Genomic DNA, 19,571 nt, shown 5'->3' on the forward strand with positions numbered 1-19,571 from the left:
AGCAGCGAGCCTGCACATGCATCCTAAGTGTACATAGAAAGAGTGCCTCCCCTCCTCTGAGCGAGGCAGGGAGCAGCGAGCCCGCACATGCATCCTAAGTGGACATAAAAAGAGTGGCCCCCCCTTCTATGAGCGAGGCAGGGAGAAGCGAGCCCGCACATGCATCCTAAGTGCACATAGAAAGAGTGCCTCCTGTGGTGTCGCAGGGGACACTTATATAAAAATATAATGCTCAGCACACGTGGATTAGTTACAGTGGCCGGCTACTGCTCTGACGCCACGCCCAGAGCCCTGGGCTTTTATTAACAATAGAGCGTGCCGCCCGCGCGTACGCCCACTGCTCACACCCCCAAGGGGGAGGGGGGCTGATACCCCTTCCAAAGCACTACAGTGAACTCGCCCAGTGCTGGGCTCGTCATTACACCTCCCTTCCTCTGAGCGAGGCAAGGAACAGCGAGCCCGCACATGCATCCTAAGTGTACATAGAAAGAGTGCCTCCCCTCCTCTGAGCGAGGCAGGGAGCAGCGAGCCCGCACGTGCATCCTAAGTGTACATATAAAGCGTGCCTCCCTTCCTCTCAGCGAGGCAGGGAGCAGCGAGCCCGCACATGCATCCTAAGTGTACATAGAAAGAGTGCCTCCCTTCCTCTCAGCAAGGCAGGGAGAAGCGAGCCCGCACATGCATCCTAAGTGTACATAGAAAGAGTGCCTCCCTTCCTCTCAGCAAGGCAGGGAGAAGCGAGCCCGCACATGCATCCTAAGTGTACATAGAAAGAGTGCCTCCCTTCCTCTCAGCAAGGCAGGGAGCAGCGAGCCCGCACATGCATCCTAAGTGTACATAAAAAGAGTGCCTCCCCTCCTCTGAGCGAGGCAGAGAGCAGCGAGCCCGCACATGCATCCTAAGTGTACATAGAAAGAGTGCCTCCCTTCCTCTGAGCGAGGCAGGGAGCAGCGAGCCCGCACATGCATTCTTAGTGTACATAGAAAGAGTGCCTCCCTTCCTCTGAGCAAGGCAGGGAGCAGTGAGCCCGCACATGCATCCTAAGTGTACATAGAGAGAGTGCCTACCTTCCTCTGAGCGAGGCAGGGAGCAGCAAGTCCGCACATGCATCCTAAGTGTACATAAAAAGAGTGCCTCCCCTCCTCTGAGCGAGGCAGGGAGCCGCAAGCCCACACATGCATCCTAAGTGTACATAAAAAGAGTGCCTCCTTTCCTCTGAGCGAGGCATGGAGCAATGAGCCCGCACATGAATCTTAAGTGTACATAGAAAGAGTGCCTCCCTTCCTCTGAGCGAGGCAGGGAGCAGCGAGCCCGCACATGCATCCTAAGTGTACATAGAAATAGTGCCTCCCCTCCTCTGAGCGAGGCAGGGAACAGCAAGCCTGCACATGCATCCTAAGTGTACATAGAAAGAGTGCCTCCCTTCCTCTGAGCGAGGCAGGGAGCAGCGAGCCCGCACATGCATCCTAAGTGTACATAGAAAGAGTGCCTCCCTTCCTCTGAGCGAGGCAGGGAGCAGCGAGCCCGCACATGCATCCTAAGTGTACATAGAAATAGTGCCTCCCTCCTCTGAGCGAGGCAGGGAACAGCGAGCCCGCACATGAATCCTAAGTGTACATAGAAAGAGTGCCTCCCTTCCTCTGAGCGAGGCAGGGAGCAGCGAGCCCGCACGTGCATCCTAAGTGTACATAGAAAGAGTGCCTCCCCTCCTCTGAGCGAGGCAGGGAGCAGCGAGCCCGCACATGCATCCTAAGTGTACATAGAAAGAGTGCCTCCCCTCCTCTGAGCGAGGCAGGGAGCAGCGAGCCCGCACATGCATCCTAAGTGGACATAAAAAGAGTGGCCCCCCTTCTATGAGCGAGGCAGGGAGAAGCGAGCCCGCACATGCATCCTAAGTGCACATAGAAAGAGTGCCTCCTGTGGTGTCGCAGGGGACACTTATATAAAAATATAATGCTTAGCACACGTGGATTAGTTACAGTGGCCGTCTACTGCTCTGACGCCACGCCCAGAGCCCTGGGCTTTTATTAACAATAGAGCGTGCCGCCCGCGCGTACGCCCACTGCTCACACCCCCAAGGGGGAGGGGGGCTGATACCCCTTCCAAAGCACTACAGTGAACTCGCCCAGTGCTGGGCTCGTCATTACACCTCCCTTCCTCTGAGCGAGGCAAGGAACAGCGAGCCCGCACATGCATCCTAAGTGTACATAGAAAGAGTGCCCCCCCTCCTATGATGTAGGCAGGGAACAGCGAGCCTGCACACGCATTCTTAGTGTACATAGAAAGAGTGCCTCCCTTCCTCTGAGCGAGGCAGGGAGCAGCGAGCCCGCACATGCAACCTAAGTGTACATAGAAAGAGTCCCCCCCCTCCGATGAGTGAGGCAGGGAGCAGCGAGCCTGCACACGCATTCTTAGTGTACATAAAAAGAGTGCCTCCCTTCCTCTGAGCGAGGCAGGGGACAGCGAGCCCGCACATGGATCCTAAGTGTACATAAAAAGAGTGCCTCCCCTCCTCTCAGCGAGGCAGGGAGCAGCGAGCCCGCACATGCATCCTAAGTGTACATAGAAAGAGTGCCTCCCTTCCTCTGAGCGAGGCAGGGAGCAGCGAGCCAGCACATGCATCCTAAGTGTACATAGAAAGAGTTCCTCCCCTCCTCTGAGCGAGGCAGGGAGCAGCGAGCCGGCACATGCATCCTAAGTGTACATAGAAAGAGTGCCTCCCTTCCTCTGAGCGAGGCAGGGAGCAGCGAGCCCGCACATGAATCCTAAGTGTACATAGAAAGAGTGCCTCCCTTCCTCTGAGCGAGGCAGGGAGCAGCGAGCCCGCACATGCATCCTAAGTGTACATAGAAAGAGTGCCCCCCCTCCTATGAGTGAGGCAGGGAGCAGCGAGCCCGCACATGAATCCTAAGTGTACATAGAAAGAGTGCCTCCCTTCCTCTGAGCGAGGCAGGGAGCAGCGAGCCGGCACATGCATCCTAAGTGTACATAGAAAGAGTGCCTCCCTTCCTCTGAGCGAGGCAGGGAGCAGCGAGCCAGCACATGCATCCTAAGTGTACATCAAGTAAAGAGCTTCTCTATCTTTCAGTCACTGAAGCAGGGAGCAGTATGCAAGCAGAAGTGCAGTGGGCCTACATCAAGTAAAGAGGCCTAATTTCAAGATTGTGAAGCAGGATTGGGCAGCTTCCTAGCACAAGGATCTCAGATCCACATCAAGTAAAGAGTTCTCTTTTCCGGTCATTAAATCAGAAAGTGGCTGACCAGGAATTGCATTTTAGACCTATATAAACTAGAGTGACCTACCCTCCAGTTTGCAAAGCAGCAAGGGGCCAGAATCCTTCCATCAATGCCAACCCTGCCCATGAGGTCATCGGTGAACACCGTATAGGTGTTGACTTCCTTTGTCCAGTCCCAGTATGGAAGGCACATACTCTTGTTACCAGATACTTGTTGAAGCATACGTTCAAAGAGGATCAACAGACAGCGATGGCCTGGACAGAAGGCTGGGCCACGGTGAAGAACGTCTTGATTGGTCCAGTTGCCTCCTTCTTTGACATCCATAGCGGAACTGGCATGGATGGCAGCGATGCAGTCAAACTCAGATGCACGTTCAAATGTGTAGGTGCGAACATCCCCTAAGGTTCCACCGTTTTGGACAACGCACCTGGTGCTGGTGGTGGTCTTGGCCAGGCAGAGTGTGTCGGTGAACTGCTTCCTCTCCGCAGCCGTGAGTTCGCGAAGCTCCGGGCGCACACACGGGACGTGCTCCGAGCAGGTGGGTCCATGATAGTAGGGCTTGCAGTCCCCACAGTCTGCTCCGTCGTAGTTTCCATAGCAGGAGCACAGCTCATCATACAGCTGGTAGGGCCAGTTGCACCGCATGTCAGTTGGATCAGGGTCATACCGCTGGTACCGTCGACAAGACCCTCGGCCACTGTTGGAGCCACACACACTCCCTTCGAAGACTGGGCAGCAGCGCCTTTCACTGAGGGCCTTCTGGGTGGAGCAGTCTGGGGGAAACTGGCTCTTCACTGTAGTGATGAGGCACAGCGCCAGGAAGGTAAGAGAAAGCATCATGGCGCAAGGCTTCCAATCGTAACCTTGGGTACCTGTAGGGACAAGAAGCAGAACTGAGGTTAAAGATTGGCACAGAACAGGAGAAGCATAAGAGGCTTGCACAGAAAGATGCAGGGACTGGCAGGCTTAGTGGAGTAGTGTGGTTCACTGGTTAGAGGCGGCAGACCTGGGAGCAGAAGTCGGCCCGGGACCAGGGTTCAATTCCCGACGCGGCAGGGTCATGGACTTGGGTCAGTGGACACGATAATTCTCGCTTCGGTGCTTACTCTAATCAGGGGTTCCACTCGGCAACTCTGAGCATTAGCTTGCCTAATCTCCACAATGGCCCCATCAACGCCGGGGATGCCTGGCTCCACCTTGAGGACTCCCAGCAGGGACCATCCCACAGGGAAAGTCAGGACGGGTTCCCCAGAATTATACAGCGCCAGGAAACCTAAGGACGGGTAGCAGTGCGCTTTACAAGCTCAAATACACACATTTAGGCAGGAGAATGCAGGACCTTCTTTCTGGCCCAGCCTGGAGGTGTCCCTGCACTCTGTTATATCTGAGACTGAACTTATGTAGCTCCCCAACTTACATCAGAGGATCTAGAGGGTTCAAAATGAGACTGCTATACACATAGGTGGCCTGGCAGAAACTCCAGCTCCTGCAAGCCTAAAGGTGTGCACTGTGCAATCCACTGAGGAACATTATGAACAATGTTATATTGAAAAAGGTGAACGTTACCATAAATCTAACTCAGCTTTCAGCTAAGAATGGAGAGAATTCAAGAACACATGAAATTGTGCTGCACTCAAATGCTTGCACACATCCAGAGAAACCAACAGGAATGCCAGTCAGAGCGGAATACATATGCCGTTATCCTATGTTAGTCCAATGGCTTTTAAAGCACTATTCATGGCCTGGTGCTCCTCAAAGCGCAGTTTACATATATGCATGTGAGTCTGGAGCACTGGCGCAGGCGGCTCTTGGTCTGACTCTGATAAGAACCTGCCACATACCCAATCATTGCCATACACCTCATGTATGAGTGTTTTATAAATCCAACTCTATAACTGCGCAATACTCAAACACACAAGGGCCCTCCTACACATAGGGCACACTTTCCCTCTGTGTGCCACAAAGCATCTTCAAACAGGTGCGCTTTGTGCAAACAGGGAATGTGCTAAGTTGAATATGTTGTCTTCTGGGCTGCCGCAAGCTTGTGCTGGTCTTGGGGCACCACATATAAGAGGATATATGGAGCCGATTTGTAGCAGCCACTACGTGTTTCACTGTGCAGGCATCACCAGCCTGCACTTTTAAGAGTGGAGAGAGATAAGGAGTGAGTAGAACTCCACAGAGTTTCACTGAGTTACCCCAAAACTCTACAAGATTCAACAGATTTCTGTGAGTGGCAGAGCTGTGTTATGTCATGATGCGTGTACTGGTTCTTAGTGCCAAGAGCCTGTTCCGTGCTGCCAAATCAACACGAATGCAAAAACAACAGTTGATGGACAGAATGCAGAACAATGTCATACATTCACCCCAGTACAGAGATCTGGGCCTACATCCATCGTTTTTTTGCTCACCATGCCATTCCAGTTTGAACCCAGCCATATGCAAATCAGTCTTGACCCTGTGCCCCATGGGAACAGTCCAGCCCGAACTGCCAAGCCAGGTCCTCCCTGGACTGGAAACAAGCATCCTAGGACCGCTTTCGGGCTTTCAGCCCTCATCAGCCAGGATAGCTTGACTCCTGTGGCATGGAGAGCACGGGACTCACGTCTGAGCATACCCATCCCACTCAGGGTGACAAATGCAACAAGCATTTACAATGCAATAGGTCTCGCAGTGACATTGTTTTGAGTAAATGGCCTTGTAAATGACATTGTTTTTTATATTGTACATGTTTTGTAAAAATGTTTTTAAATGATTGTAATGTCAAATGCAAATAGTGTTACAATTTGTAAATCCAGTGATGGTAGAGTCCGTTCTGGGGAAGGGGGCGCTTCGCTAGGTGAACAAAAAGCCTCATGTGATTTCTCTTGAAAGGGGAGAGGGTGAGACCTAAAAAGTAGAGGGGACAGGGGAGCGAGGACTTAGAACCAAAGTGATTGGGTTGATCTGTTTAGAATGTGTGGGGAGTTACTGTTAACATTTAGTTTAGGGTGAGGGACATAGTGAGTAAGGTCAAAGTGGACCAGGGATGCAAAGTGTGAGCTTTATCTGCCCCAGAACTACTTGTGTACAAATTCATAAGCATTCCCTTTGGGTTGTGCTCGGTCGTCAACCATGTGACATCATCCGATCCCATGAGAGCCAAGATGGATGGATCTAGTCGAAAGCGCCTCCTGCTACAGTCTCTGAGCAACAGTAGTCGCATTAAATCACAGCTGCTCATTCCTTTTACCCCAGGAACAGACTAGTAAATGCTGCCAGTGGGGCTGGGAAGAAGCAGGTAGTGTGTTACATTGTAGGGGAATTTCCATAGTGCTTGGTATCCTTGATCGGGCTTTGCAGTGGTTGATCGAAGGATATCTGGTGAAGAGAAGGGCCTCCTTCTCATGATCTAAATTTCAAGTCTGGAGGGGGCACCTCTCTGTCGCTCAATAGTTCTCTCATCTCGCATACACCCTAAACCACACACAACCTCCCACACGCTGAACATAACGCACACACCAAACTGCACATGAGCGTCCCCAGCCACACACTCTAAAACTCAACTCTCCCAAACTCTGAACAATACACACACACCAAACAGCACCAGTGCACCAGCCGCACAGTCACACGCAAAATCGCACACAACCTCTCACATGCTGAACCACAACACATATCAAACTCTCCAAAGCACAACTATACACTAGTCCTTACATACACCCACTGGACCGCTAAAACCCACACACCAGCCACACACGCCGAACCACATGCATCAAGACAAACTCACGGGGTCCATAAACTCCAAACCATGCACATATGTATAGACACCAAACTACAAAAGACATACACACATGAATCTACACAAAAGGCACACAGAGGCAAGCATACTAGTGCTCACAAAGGCGCGCATGCCGATAAACACACATACCCAGACAAGGTATACAGACAAAGGCCCACGCACCCCCCCCCCCACCACCACATTTGCATTCACCCATCATCACCCAGTAGACACATGCATGCCATGCGTACACAAGCAGGTCGACGGAAACACACAGACCAATGTGGTATATAAATAAATAATACCGGATCTATTTTTGACTGGACATAGTAATAACAGATAGCTCAATAAATAAGAGTCAAGATTCGAGGTAGTAGGAGTTTGCAGGTTTCATACAGCATAAAGGACAGGAACAGGACAACCTGCACAGGAATAGGATGGCAGCGCTGCCGGGGGCAGGATCAAGGGATAACTTTTAATAACAGTGCACAAGCATATATACTAAAACAATTGCATTACAATACATACGATATGCGGAGCAGTGGGTGTGGTCAATAGCAGTCGCGAAAGATAAGGGTGAAAGTAGGTGTAACAGGAGGCGTATACATAGACATGTGATGTAAACGTAACAGAATATGTCATGAATGGGGCGGAAGCATGGAGGGGGCTACCTAAGGAGCCGGGACCTCTAACCTAATGGTGCGCGCAAACTAACAATGACGTGTTACTAGGAGAAACTGGGGGCTATGACTTTTGCGCTAGGAGCAGAGACTGAGTCTGGAGAGTCAGGGCGACATGTACCTAAACACTATCTAGTATCTGATGTTTGGAGAACATGTTGATAGAATCCAAAAGTTATCGGGGTAAAGGCTAACGGACTCTAAGACTGGAGCATGCATTATTCTACATGTAGTGCGTGTTGAGGAATATTAAATGACCATTAAATGCAGTATTTCTCTTACATGGAGACGTAAAGGCTAGACGATGACGGAAACTATTGATGCGATTCAGTAGCTTAGGAATGCAGAGAAGGAGGGCTGGACTGATAACTAGAATCATAACATACTCTTGGCAGACTAGCAGGCAGAGCCAGGCCGAGCCGGGCACTGTGAGGCAGGAAGTAAGTGAAGGGTCAGGAACACAGGTGGGGGCTGTATCGCTCCTCTGCGAGGGTTCAGGAGACAGGAGCTGAATCTGGTGTCCGGGCCCTTTTGAGGCCTAGAAACGGGGACTTGTCAATGAAATAATGTGCACACTGAGAAACGTGGCAACGTAACTTTACATAGGCCTAATACTCGTAGCTTTCACGAGAACTGGAAATTGGCATACTAGAGATGGACACAACTGTAATTGCGTCTTTAATCGATCATGGGGGATACATATGCATATTAATCATGCACACATGAGATGGGGAACACGTAGGGACACAGAACATGGCAAAATTTAATTTTCCACATTCCCTCCTTGTCACTACGTTTCCATCAGGAAACATCAATATTCATGATACCATCTATCATTTCATACAGTATCATTTGCTCGTCTCGAATTGTCTTGGAACGGGATTTAGAACGGGACTTGGGACTAGGAATACAAGAGGTAGCACAAATGCCGCAAATCGCAGGGCCACATTGTATACAGAGGCAGCAACTGAATATGATCGCTACTGCAATACCTAGAAAGGACAACACTTTCCATCCCCAGGCGGAAATTATGTTCCAGAACCAACCGGACCATGTCCAGGTGCCTGGATTTTGGTGTAACAGATGGGCAATTTTATGCAGTCTGGTTATAGCTGAATAAACAGACGGCGCGTTATTAGGAATGAAAATGCAGCAACTAGATCCGATGACTCTACATGCCCCGCCCCTATCGGCCAGTATGACGTCAAGGACGAGACGATTCTGGAGCACGACAATTCTCATAAAAGATTGCTCTTCGGTTAAGTTACCTAGAGCAGAGGTAGTCTCAATCACTACTGCTTCAAGGGTTCTGGTTAATCTACGTATCAGTTTACTATTCACGACAGTACCTAAATAGGGAAAGACACCTTTATTGATATCTATGTATTGTTCTAGAGCAGTTTCAGTATAATCGACAATCGGGAGGTCTCTCTTGTGTCTAGTATGTACTAGGTGGGAATTCCTATAATAGTCAGGTGGGGCTAGGAAAACTGGTGGTAGAAGGAATGCAATGTAACAGGTTCCCTCCCAATCGAGGGGCAGACGAACATATGCGGTCTGACCACAAACAAAATAAGAATGACGTGAAGCTTTGAAAATAGATTTCCCACTGTCACTATACTTGACAATAATAGTACAATCACTATGTCCTACATGTACGGAACCATTATTTCGGACACACAATTCGCCTTTGACTGGTAGTACTGACATAGCAGGTAAGTCTGGAGTAGAATCAGACTGAACATTCAGGACCATGAAATTCGAAGAATAATTACCTAAATTATAAACTTCATTTTCTAGATCTAACCCTGTTCTGTGGGGAAGACCTTGCTTGTCTGGAAAACATGTACTGTTAAGAAAAGACATATCTGTTGAGGATGACGTTAACGTGGACCATGCTCCACACGAACCATTATGTGAGAATGGATAAGGAAAGAGTGGCAGAACTCCCTTCGGTGTCTGGAAAGGGGGGAGTCGACCACACACCCAACAATTAGTGGCATTGCTGGTCTGGTGTGAATAATGTAACATTCTAATAAACGAATTATTGCGCATAGCAAGACGATAAGAGAGTTCATGAGGAGGCAGATCACTAAACGTGTGCTCTACTGTAGCATTAGAAGACTTATTTACATGAGAAACTGGAAAACACAAATAAAATGCATAACTTGTGCAGGTAATCATAAGGCTGAAAAACAATATGAAACTTAGAAAAACGATACATCGGATTGAGTTTTGACTAACTCTCTCACTATGGGGGTCTATTTTATACATGTCAGAAACCGGTCTAACCGTTTCACCTAGGGGAGGACTTAGACAATCAAACTGGCTGACTTATTTTACTAGACCTTAATTTTAACTTATACTCCTGTTGCGGAGTTTTCTCTAACAGGGAGGAATTTGTATCAATGTCTTTTGCGGGACAGTCCTTAAGAATAGTACTTTGGCAGTCTTTAAAATCCTCGGAATTGTTCTTGGAAACAGTCTTTAGTCTAAAAAATGTCTTTACGTGAGACAGATGGACCCAGCCCTTCCTGCCTTCCAGCTTGACGGCAGTACGGGTGGCCAGGAGAACTTGCTTTGGCTCCTTCCAGCGAGGCTCCAGCGGACTTGAACGATCAAAGTTCCTTACAAGAACCAAACTTCCGGGAACGATTTCATGCGGTGCCACCTCGGTATTGTCTGGAAATGCGGCGGCAACCTGTGAACGACAAGAGTGTAGGGCAGACATCAAGGAAGCTAGGTAATCTGTCAGCATATTACTTGAAACATCTGTAATACTTCGGGGTCTAGGTGTACCCCACATATTAGGGGGGCGGCCAAATACGACCTCATACGGGGGACAGACCTGATCTGGAATGTGCGACCATGCGCATATAAAACAGAGCGACTGGCAGAGCTACTAGCCAGTCTACACCTTTCTCTTTACAGACTTTGGCAATGCGGATTTTCAGGGTCTGGTTATGTCTCTCTACTAGACCGGCTGCTTCAGGATGGCGTACACAATGGAACTTCCACTGGTACCCTAACAAAAGGGAGATGTGTTTCATGAGCTCAGATGAGAATGGCTGGCCGTTATCAGAATATACGACCCTAGGGAGTCCATAACGGGGGAAAAATTCACGAACCAACTGCTTGGCAGTGGTCGCGGCTGTGTAATCTGGGACTGGATATGCTTCTGTCCACCTGGACAAAGCGCATACAACTACGAGGACATACTTGAAACCTCGACATCGCTCCATCTGAATATAATCCATCTGGAGGACTTCAAAAGGGTGGTCAGGGGGCTGGAATCCACCTTGTTCCACCGGGACACTTTTACCTGGATTGAACTGGCAACATATCATACAGGTACGGACTTTCTGCTTGGCTGCAGCTCGTAAATGCTTGTTGAACCAAATGTTCTGGATACTGTCTAACATAGCTTTTTCTCCTAAATGTGCTGGACTATGTGCGGTATTGATAATGACTTGAACCATAGAGTCGGGGAGAAACCATGTGGCTTTTCCCTTCGTCACCCATCCCTGATCTGTCTGGACCCCTCCTTGTTCGGACCATTTCTTGATTTCATCGGGAGTAGCATGTAACTGGATATCTATGACATCTTGAGTAGGGTCCTTAACTGTCATACAGGTAGTCGGATCTGGAGTATGTGTCTGTGTCAGATTAACTGGAATGTCTGGAGTCTGTGCTGTAAGCTTGGCTGTGCGATCTGCTAGATCATTACCCTGGGAAATAGTGTCAGTAACTTTCGTATGTGCTTTGCACTTCATGATAGCGATAGATGTCGGTAAGTGTATTGCATCTAACAGAGCTTGAATAAGGAGACCATGCTGAATCTTGGTTCCATGAGAAGTCATGAAACCTCTCTCCTGCCAGAGCACTCCAAAGTCGTGTACGACTCCGAATGCATAACGTGAATCTGTGTAAATATTAACTTTCAGGTTCTTAGCGTGTATGCAGGCTTGAGTCAGAGCAACTAGCTCTGCTGCTTGAGCAGACAGGGTGTCAATACGGTGTGTTTCTATAACTTCAGTGTCAGTAGTCACTGCATACGCGGCTACTAGTTCTCCTGTACTTGTTCTCATACATGAACCATCCACATAAAGTGTCAGGTCAGGATCTGGTAATGGAATATCTGTCAGATCTTGTCTTGGCTTAGTCATAGTATTAACTACTTCCACACAGTTGTGTGTGGCAGGATTCGAAATAACTGACGGTAACAGTGTAGCAGGATTTAGAACGTTGCAGCGTCTGATTTCTATGTGTGGCTGGAACAGTGTCAGTTCATAACCTGTTAAACGTGCAATTGTCAAGTGCTGAGTCTGTGTTCGGTTTAAAAGAACTTCCACGGAGTGTGGAACTTGTACTGTCAAGGAATGTCCTAAAACTATGGAATCACTTTGTCTGATAGCTAGTGCTGTGGCTGCAACTGACTTGAGGCACGCAGGCAGAGCCTGGGCTACAGGATCTAATGTGCTCGAAAAATAAGCACAGGGCTTGTATTGTCCTGCTTGATCTTGTGTGAGAACAGATAATGCTGTACCATCACGTTCTGTGACAAAAAGTGTAAAAGGCTTACTGTAGTTCGGTGTAGCTAGAACAGGAGCTTGGCATAAAGCTTTCTTTAACTCATTGAAACTAAGTGTATGTTCAGATGTCCAAGGGAGGACAGTCGATACGGCTGCCTCCTGTGTCGTTAACTGTATCAGTGGCTTAGCTAGAAATGCATACTGAGGAATCCATTGTCTGCAATAAGAAGTAAGGCCAATAAAAGCACGTACCTCCTTCTGGGTCTTGGGCTGAGGAAGACTCGCTATTAACTGGATACGGTCGGGTGTCAACTGCCTACCCCACTTGGACAGTAAGTGGCCTAAGTAGATCACTTGCTGGACACAGAATTGAAGCTTCGAAGGGGACACCTTGTGCCCCATCTCGGCTAGGAAATACAAGACTGTAAGTGATGCTCGCTCGCAAGCACGTTCAGAACGGGCTGTGATCAGTAGATCATCGACATACTGGAGCAGGGCAGTGTCTGTTGGCATGTGAATGTTGTCTAGTTGTCTCTTAAGTGCTTGACTGTAAATGCTAGGACTTTCTGTGAAACCTTGAGGAGCTCGTGTGAATTTATAGCTCCTTCCATTTAAACAAAATCCGAAAAGAAACTGGCTGTCTGGATGAATGGGGACACTGAAAAACGCGTTCTTGAGGTCTATGACTGTGAAAAATGACGCTTCGGAATCAATGGCTGTCAATAGGGAAGAAATATCTGGGACTACTGGATACTGGGGAATAATACATTTATTGAGTTCTCGTAGGTCAATCACTAATCGATATACTGGGGGTGCATTTGGATCAGTACGTTTCATGACTGGAATGATCGGAGAATTACATACATTGGAGTAAGTTTCTACAACTACTCCTTGAGCAATGAGCTCGTCAATAATTTTGGATAAGGCTGCTACAGCCTCAGGTGGTAATCTGTACTGTCTGATTCGTGGTAACACTACACCTGGTTTGAGAGTCACACGATGGGGTGTGATTTGCATGAAACCTACATCAGTTGGACCTTGCGCCCATAGATGCTGCGGAACATTAGACAATCTCGGATCAAAATCACGTAAAACATAGTGACCCTTGAAGTCACGTAAAAACAAACGTATTCCCTCTGGGGAGCAGCAAATAACTGCACCTAACTCTTTCAGTGTCTTAATGCCTAACAGATTTTCTGGACATGATTTCGTAAGTAACAGATCAGTAGTGCGGGACAATGGACCTACGTCTAGAGTAACTGGCTTAGAAATCTCGTTTACAATAGGCTTTCCTGAAAATCCAAGGGAAACATTTCTAGAGCCTGAGAGCGGAGCCCCTGGAACTTCGGCGTGACTAATGGTAGTCCTACTTGCCCCTGTATCAATCAGAAACTTTCTGTCTTTCCCTAGTACTTGACTATGAACATAGGGACCTTCTTGATCTACAGGAATCTCGATGAGAGGCAAGCCTACCTCCCTCTCTAGGCTGTTTCATGAGTACGCTTGGTACTCGGGATACTCTGTCTGAGCATACTGATACATCTGCTGTGTAACATGCTGTGTTGCAGCAATAGGCTGCGGTGCTGGAACTGTCTGTTGTGCATTCTGTGACTGAGAAGTCTGTGAAATTTGTTCTTGTCTAGGCGGACGTGGTCTTTCTTTAGTTTTACCAGTGGCTATATTGTGTTTCAGAACTGCACACTCGTTTATATAATGACCTGGCTGTTTACAATAATTGCATGTCCCTTTAACGGGAGCTGCAGGATGACTGGCTTGATTCGGACCCCTCTTCTGACTGTCTTGTGGAACAGATTGTGCAACTAGTACTTTCATTTTCGTGTCTTTCATACGTTTTCTGTTTACAGGCTGAGATTGCATCCCAGTCTTCCTTTTTAGTTGCTAGTAATCTAGGCAAAACTTGTATTAACAGTTCAGGTAATTCTTTACATTTCTCTCCAAGACCGGTACCTGGTACTCGTATCTTATCTTCAGCTTCTAGAACTGCCCAATCGATCTTTTTCTCTCCCACCTCCCAATCTTTTTCCTTGAGTTTATCGTATACCCCTGCGGGCAACAGGACCTTTAGCATTTCAATTATATCTGGATACGTATATTCTCCCATACGGAGCATGTCTTTTAATTCTCGGTGGAACCCTGCTGGATCTTTGTCATGGCAGGGAATTAATTTCTTCATTTCTAAGAGTTCCATCTTTGTAATCGGGGTGTAAACAAATACTCGTTGCATTTCACCATCTGCTGTCCTGACTGGGTGTACTTCTCGTAACGGATTCTGTCTATCTATGTAAAACGGTTTACTTTCTGGAGGTGAGACATGAACGAAATGCGGGTTCAAAAACGTACTATATTTGTAACGCTGTTCTAGAATGACACTAATTAAATCGGTACCTAAACCTTTCCTTCTATACTGGAGTAACTCGTTCAATACATCATGTAACGGACCTGGATCAGAATGTTGACCCTCATACAATGTAATGAGGTGCTGGATGATATACATACCCACCAGTCGCTGCTCGGCTGGGGGCAGTTTCAGAAACATTTGTGCCACTATTTCGTCTGGAAAAGTGGTAGAATCAGTAGTCCATCGGACTGCTGATCGGGCTAGTTCTTGTTCATGCATAGTACTTAACTCACTATAACCGATTCGTGATTTCAAAATGTGATCGGTAGCTTGAAATACTTGTTCTAGAGAACCTTGTTCCGGTGCTGGATGATGAAAGATTTTCTTGTGTTCTAGGCGTAAATGGCGGTCTGGAAATCTAGATTTTCCTACATACGCTATTCTGGCGGTATTCTCGTCCTCTACCTCCTCAGTAAGAGAGTCATTCTCTTTCTCGCTTACTTGTGCTGCTTTACGTTGTTCATGTAACCTTATTATTTCCTTACGAATTTTCTTGTACATACTCTCTATACTACTGATGGTTCTGTGCTTACCCTCGGCTATATTATCACTCCACCTTGTCAGGGTTCTCATTTCGGCCGGATCTTTGGACGGATAATCTTGTTCCCTTATTAAACAATTAATCAGAAACTTTAATATCATGAGCTGGATCTCAGCTTTCCTTTGAGACATGGCTTCGCCAATACTTTCTGGATCATCCCCTGTACGGATGAAACGATATATTCTGTCTAGATCTTCTTTCATATCCGGTAGGGTGTCCAAATACCCGGTCACCCGTCTTACACGTATGGAGTATATAACCGTACTATCATCGCCTGTGACTGGATCATAGCGGCATTCAGTAAGAGCTCGTCGGATTTCTGCAACGGACTTATATTTGGGCGTACGCTGTAACGCACGTTCATGTAACTCGACTAACGTTACACGTTGGTGTGGCGGCGGGGTACCAGGAGGACCTCCTCCTGCGGCCCCTAAACTAGAATCATCGACTGATACTCTTCGTGCTGGCGCGGCGTGAAATTGTAATGTTGGCTGGACCGGGGGTACCGTAACAGGTACTGCAAAAGGTGCCCCGGTGTCTGGAGGAGCAGGAATTGCATTATTTACAGGAACTGGCGGAACAGGATTTGCATATTCCGGGACTGTGTCGTCCAAATAGGACGAAATAAAAATATCAGCTGCGGTCGGTTTGTGACGTAGCTTGATCGGAACTAAGGGTGGCGGAAAATTACTGGATGCCTCCGGGGTTGCTTTTGGCAAGCCCTCGGCAAGAAGAGGATACATACCCTTAATGAGGGCATTCCTCTGTCTGTCTGACTGTTCGGTTTTAACTCGTTCACCTATCTCGATTAATTCCCTTTCTTGGGCTCGTTCTAAGGATTCTCTACTTAATTCTGACTTTCTGATTTCTTTTTCGTTTTTTTTATGAGATTCTTTGCACCATAACTCGATGGCATCTTTCTGTGACTGTCTGGCTTTCTTTTTCCATAATGCTTCTTCTACTCGCATGATGCACTCGGCATCCCACGTACCTGATACGGGCCATCTATACTTTTCTTCTAACTCTTTGGTGTACTCTACCCATAAATCTAGATATAATATGGCACTTATGCCATGCTTCTGATACATAAAATGGCCTGGACTGTCCCTAGGCGGGACAGGAACTGCTTCTTCTAACAGACCTTTTCTAGTTCTTAACTGACGTAATTTGGAAAACAAAGGCATGACTGAACTGTAATCTAGACACAATACAATACACAATGAACACGATAATTACACCACTTTCATACCACGACATTAAAATACATGAATGACATTTTAAAATAACAGTTCTGACAAAATACTACCTGGAATATTGAAAACAGAATACATGAATCTCTCGAGAACAGAACGGACTAGAACAGAAACTAGATGCACTGCTAAAACAGTACGAAACTTACCGGTCTCATAAAGAGACACGTCAGGACCCGCATCCACCGGAGTGGACACTTCGTGTTGGGTCTGTGTACCACCAAACCCACGGACCAGAGTCAATTAGATTGACCCTGTCTAGATACTACCCCAGCAACGGTACTCACCGGGCAGCAAGAACGGAAGGCCTCGGACTGGACTGGACTGCTTCGACGCCGGACGGACGAACTTCGGACTTCTGTTACGGGTGGGCCTCCGGATACCTCGGACCTTGGACTCTCGGCTTGGGCTCTGGTCGGGACTCGCCGCGTTCCTCCACCGCCTCGTCTGGATGCTGGACCGCAACCTCCGTCTCCTCCGTGGGCCTGAGGGATACTTGAAGCAGAAATATCTGCCGGTGCGCAGAAGAGTTCCGTCACGGCTGCAGAGGGTCAGGGGGCATACGTGGCTTCACCGGCGCGTGGGGAAAGGGCAAGTCCCTATTCGGGCGCCATTATGTGGTATATAAATAAATAATACCGGATCTATTTTTGACTGGACATAGTAATAACAGATAGCTCAATAAATAAGAGTCAAGATTCGAGGTAGTAGGAGTTTGCAGGTTTAATACAGCATAAAGGACAGGAACAGGACAACCTGCACAGGAATAGGATGGCAGCGCTGCCGAGGGCAGGATCAAGGGATAACTTTTAATAACAGTGCACAAGCATATATACTAAAACAATTGCATTACAATACATACGATAGGCGGAGCAGTGGGTGTGGTCAATAGCAGTCGCGAAAGATAAGGGTGAAAGTAGGTGTAACAGGAGGCGTATACATAGACATGTGATGTAAACGTAACAGAATATGTCATGAATGGGGCGGAAGCATGGAGGGGGCTACCTAAGGAGCCGGGACCTCTAACCTAATGGTGCGCGCAAACTAACAATGACGTGTTACTAGGAGAAACTGGGGGCTATGACTTTTGCGCTAGGAGCAGAGACTGAAGTCTGGAGAGTCAGGGCGACATGTACCTAAACACTATCTAGTATCTGATGTTTGGAGAACATGTTGATAGAATCCAAAAGTTATCGGGGTAAAGGCTAACGGACTCTAAGACTGGAGCATGCATTATTCTACATGTAGTGCGTGTTGAGGAATATTAAATGACCATTAAATGCAGTATTTCTCTTACATGGAGACGTAAAGGCTAGACGATGACGGAAACTATTGATGCGATTCAGTAGCTTAGGAATGCAGAGAAGGAGGGCTGGACTGATAACTAGAATCATAACATACTCTTGGCAGACTAGCAGGCAGAGCCAGGCCGAGCCGGGCACTGTGAGGCAGGAAGTAAGTGAAGGGTCAGGAACACAGGTGGGGGCTGTATCGCTCCTCTGCGAGGGTTCAGGAGACAGGAGCTGAATCTGGTGTCCGGGCCCTTTTGAGGCCTAGAAACGGGGACTTGTCAATGAAATAACGTGCACACTGAGAAACGTGGCAACGTAACTTTACATAGGCCTAATACTCGTATCTTTCACGAGAACTGGAAATTGGCATACTAGAGATGGACACAACTGTAATTGCGTCTTTAATCGATCATGGGGGATACATATGCATATTAATCATGCACACATAACATAAGATGGGGAACACGTAGGGACACAGAACATGGCAAAATTTACTTTTCCACACCAAGATGAACATTTGCGTACAGAAGTACATGGGTGATGTCTGAATTGGAGAGACAGCCCCTTCCTCTGTACCTTTGATAAGATTGCTCCTCTCTCTCAGATTTTTGTCATTTCCTCTCTTTTACACGCACACCTACAAACGCGTATTCCTCCCCCTATCTTTTTTAACCACACACAGACTCGATCACTCCTCCACCTGTCTTCCATACACACACACACTTTGCTTGCCTCACTCCTCACTTGTCAGTTTCTCCTCTGTTTTCCCTCTCCCACCCCCCTTCTGGTTCTTTCTCTCTGTCAGCCTTGCCAATGCACAAGCCCACCTCCCACCACCCTTCTGCTCACGGCCTTTCCATATCAGCTTCTGTGTAAATATCAGACTCCTGGAAGCTACTGTCCTTGGATCTGGGAGTGAAGGTAGCAGATCTCTCATTGATGGGAATCCACCTCCCCTGCCTGGTCATTGTCTGCCTACAGTTGACAGGTTGTGTGATCTTGGCCATATGACCGCATTCCAGTGCGTGACCCCCCCGTTGTTGATAGATTGGTTGTGTATGTTTTAGAATTAAATACATATAGGCATATAGGCCTGTCTGCAGAAGTTTCCCGGGTCTGTGGTACACTGTTAGAAAACCTCCTTTTTGCCCATAGAGAGGCGGCGTCAAGCGCCCTTTGTCACGGGAAGTTCTCACTAAACCTGAGTCAGAAGATTCCCGCGAGGTAGAGCTTACTGTAACATCTGTATTAGATAATGCACTGTCTCTATTCCTAAACACCACCACCAAGGCCCCAGTCCCCATATCTTTTTAACAAATTGAGCGAAACGTGAGCCCATTGTATTGGTTACATAATTTTGCCTCTCCTCTCCCTGAAAAACCTATCCTGCTGCAATAAATTTCAAGGCGTAGGAACCAATTTTCGTTGACTCTAGAGCTGGGTGGGTGAAGGGGAATTAGGTGGTATGGTCGAATAGATGTTCATCCTCCAAAGGTCAATAACATTTGAAATGTGTGCCTTTTGCAGTTTTATATACAATTACAGGATGTTTAGCGTCCCCCACCGGACTTGAAACTGGTTCCCCAACTTTGAGGTCGGCGGTCCTCTGCAGTGTAATAGTGCCCCAGGAGGAGGGTGGAGAAGCTGACTACGGCCACCCAAAAGAGGCCGCAGCGGTTCAACCGGGGAGCCCGGGTGCAAAAGACTTTGATTTCTGGAGACTACGTTTGGGGAGCCTGCCCCTCCCCTTAACAGTTACTTCACGATCTGCAGGAATGTGTGTGTGAGTTAGTTCTAGGTCCCTCTAAGAGAGCCCGGTGAGGCAAAGGAGCTCTATGTGTACTCAGCGGATCACCTGTTCCA

At 47.8% G+C, this 19,571-nt stretch overlaps 1 protein-coding gene across 1 annotated transcript in view; it reads right to left on the bottom strand.

Annotated features, from left to right (window-relative positions):
• LOC144773655 (tyrosinase-like) overlaps positions 1–19,571 on the bottom strand; it is a 154,924-nt gene that overhangs the window by 76,593 nt on the left and 58,760 nt on the right. The window contains exon 2 of the mRNA XM_078658804.1: positions 3,304–4,109. Coding sequence (XP_078514930.1) covers positions 3,304–4,077 — 774 coding nt within the window. The 5' untranslated portion in view covers positions 4,078–4,109. The remainder of the gene's footprint in view (positions 1–3,303; positions 4,110–19,571) is intronic.

Source organism: Lissotriton helveticus, chromosome 8 (genome assembly GCF_964261635.1).
Source record: "Lissotriton helveticus chromosome 8, aLisHel1.1, whole genome shotgun sequence".
Lineage (NCBI taxonomy): Eukaryota > Metazoa > Chordata > Amphibia > Caudata > Salamandridae > Lissotriton > Lissotriton helveticus.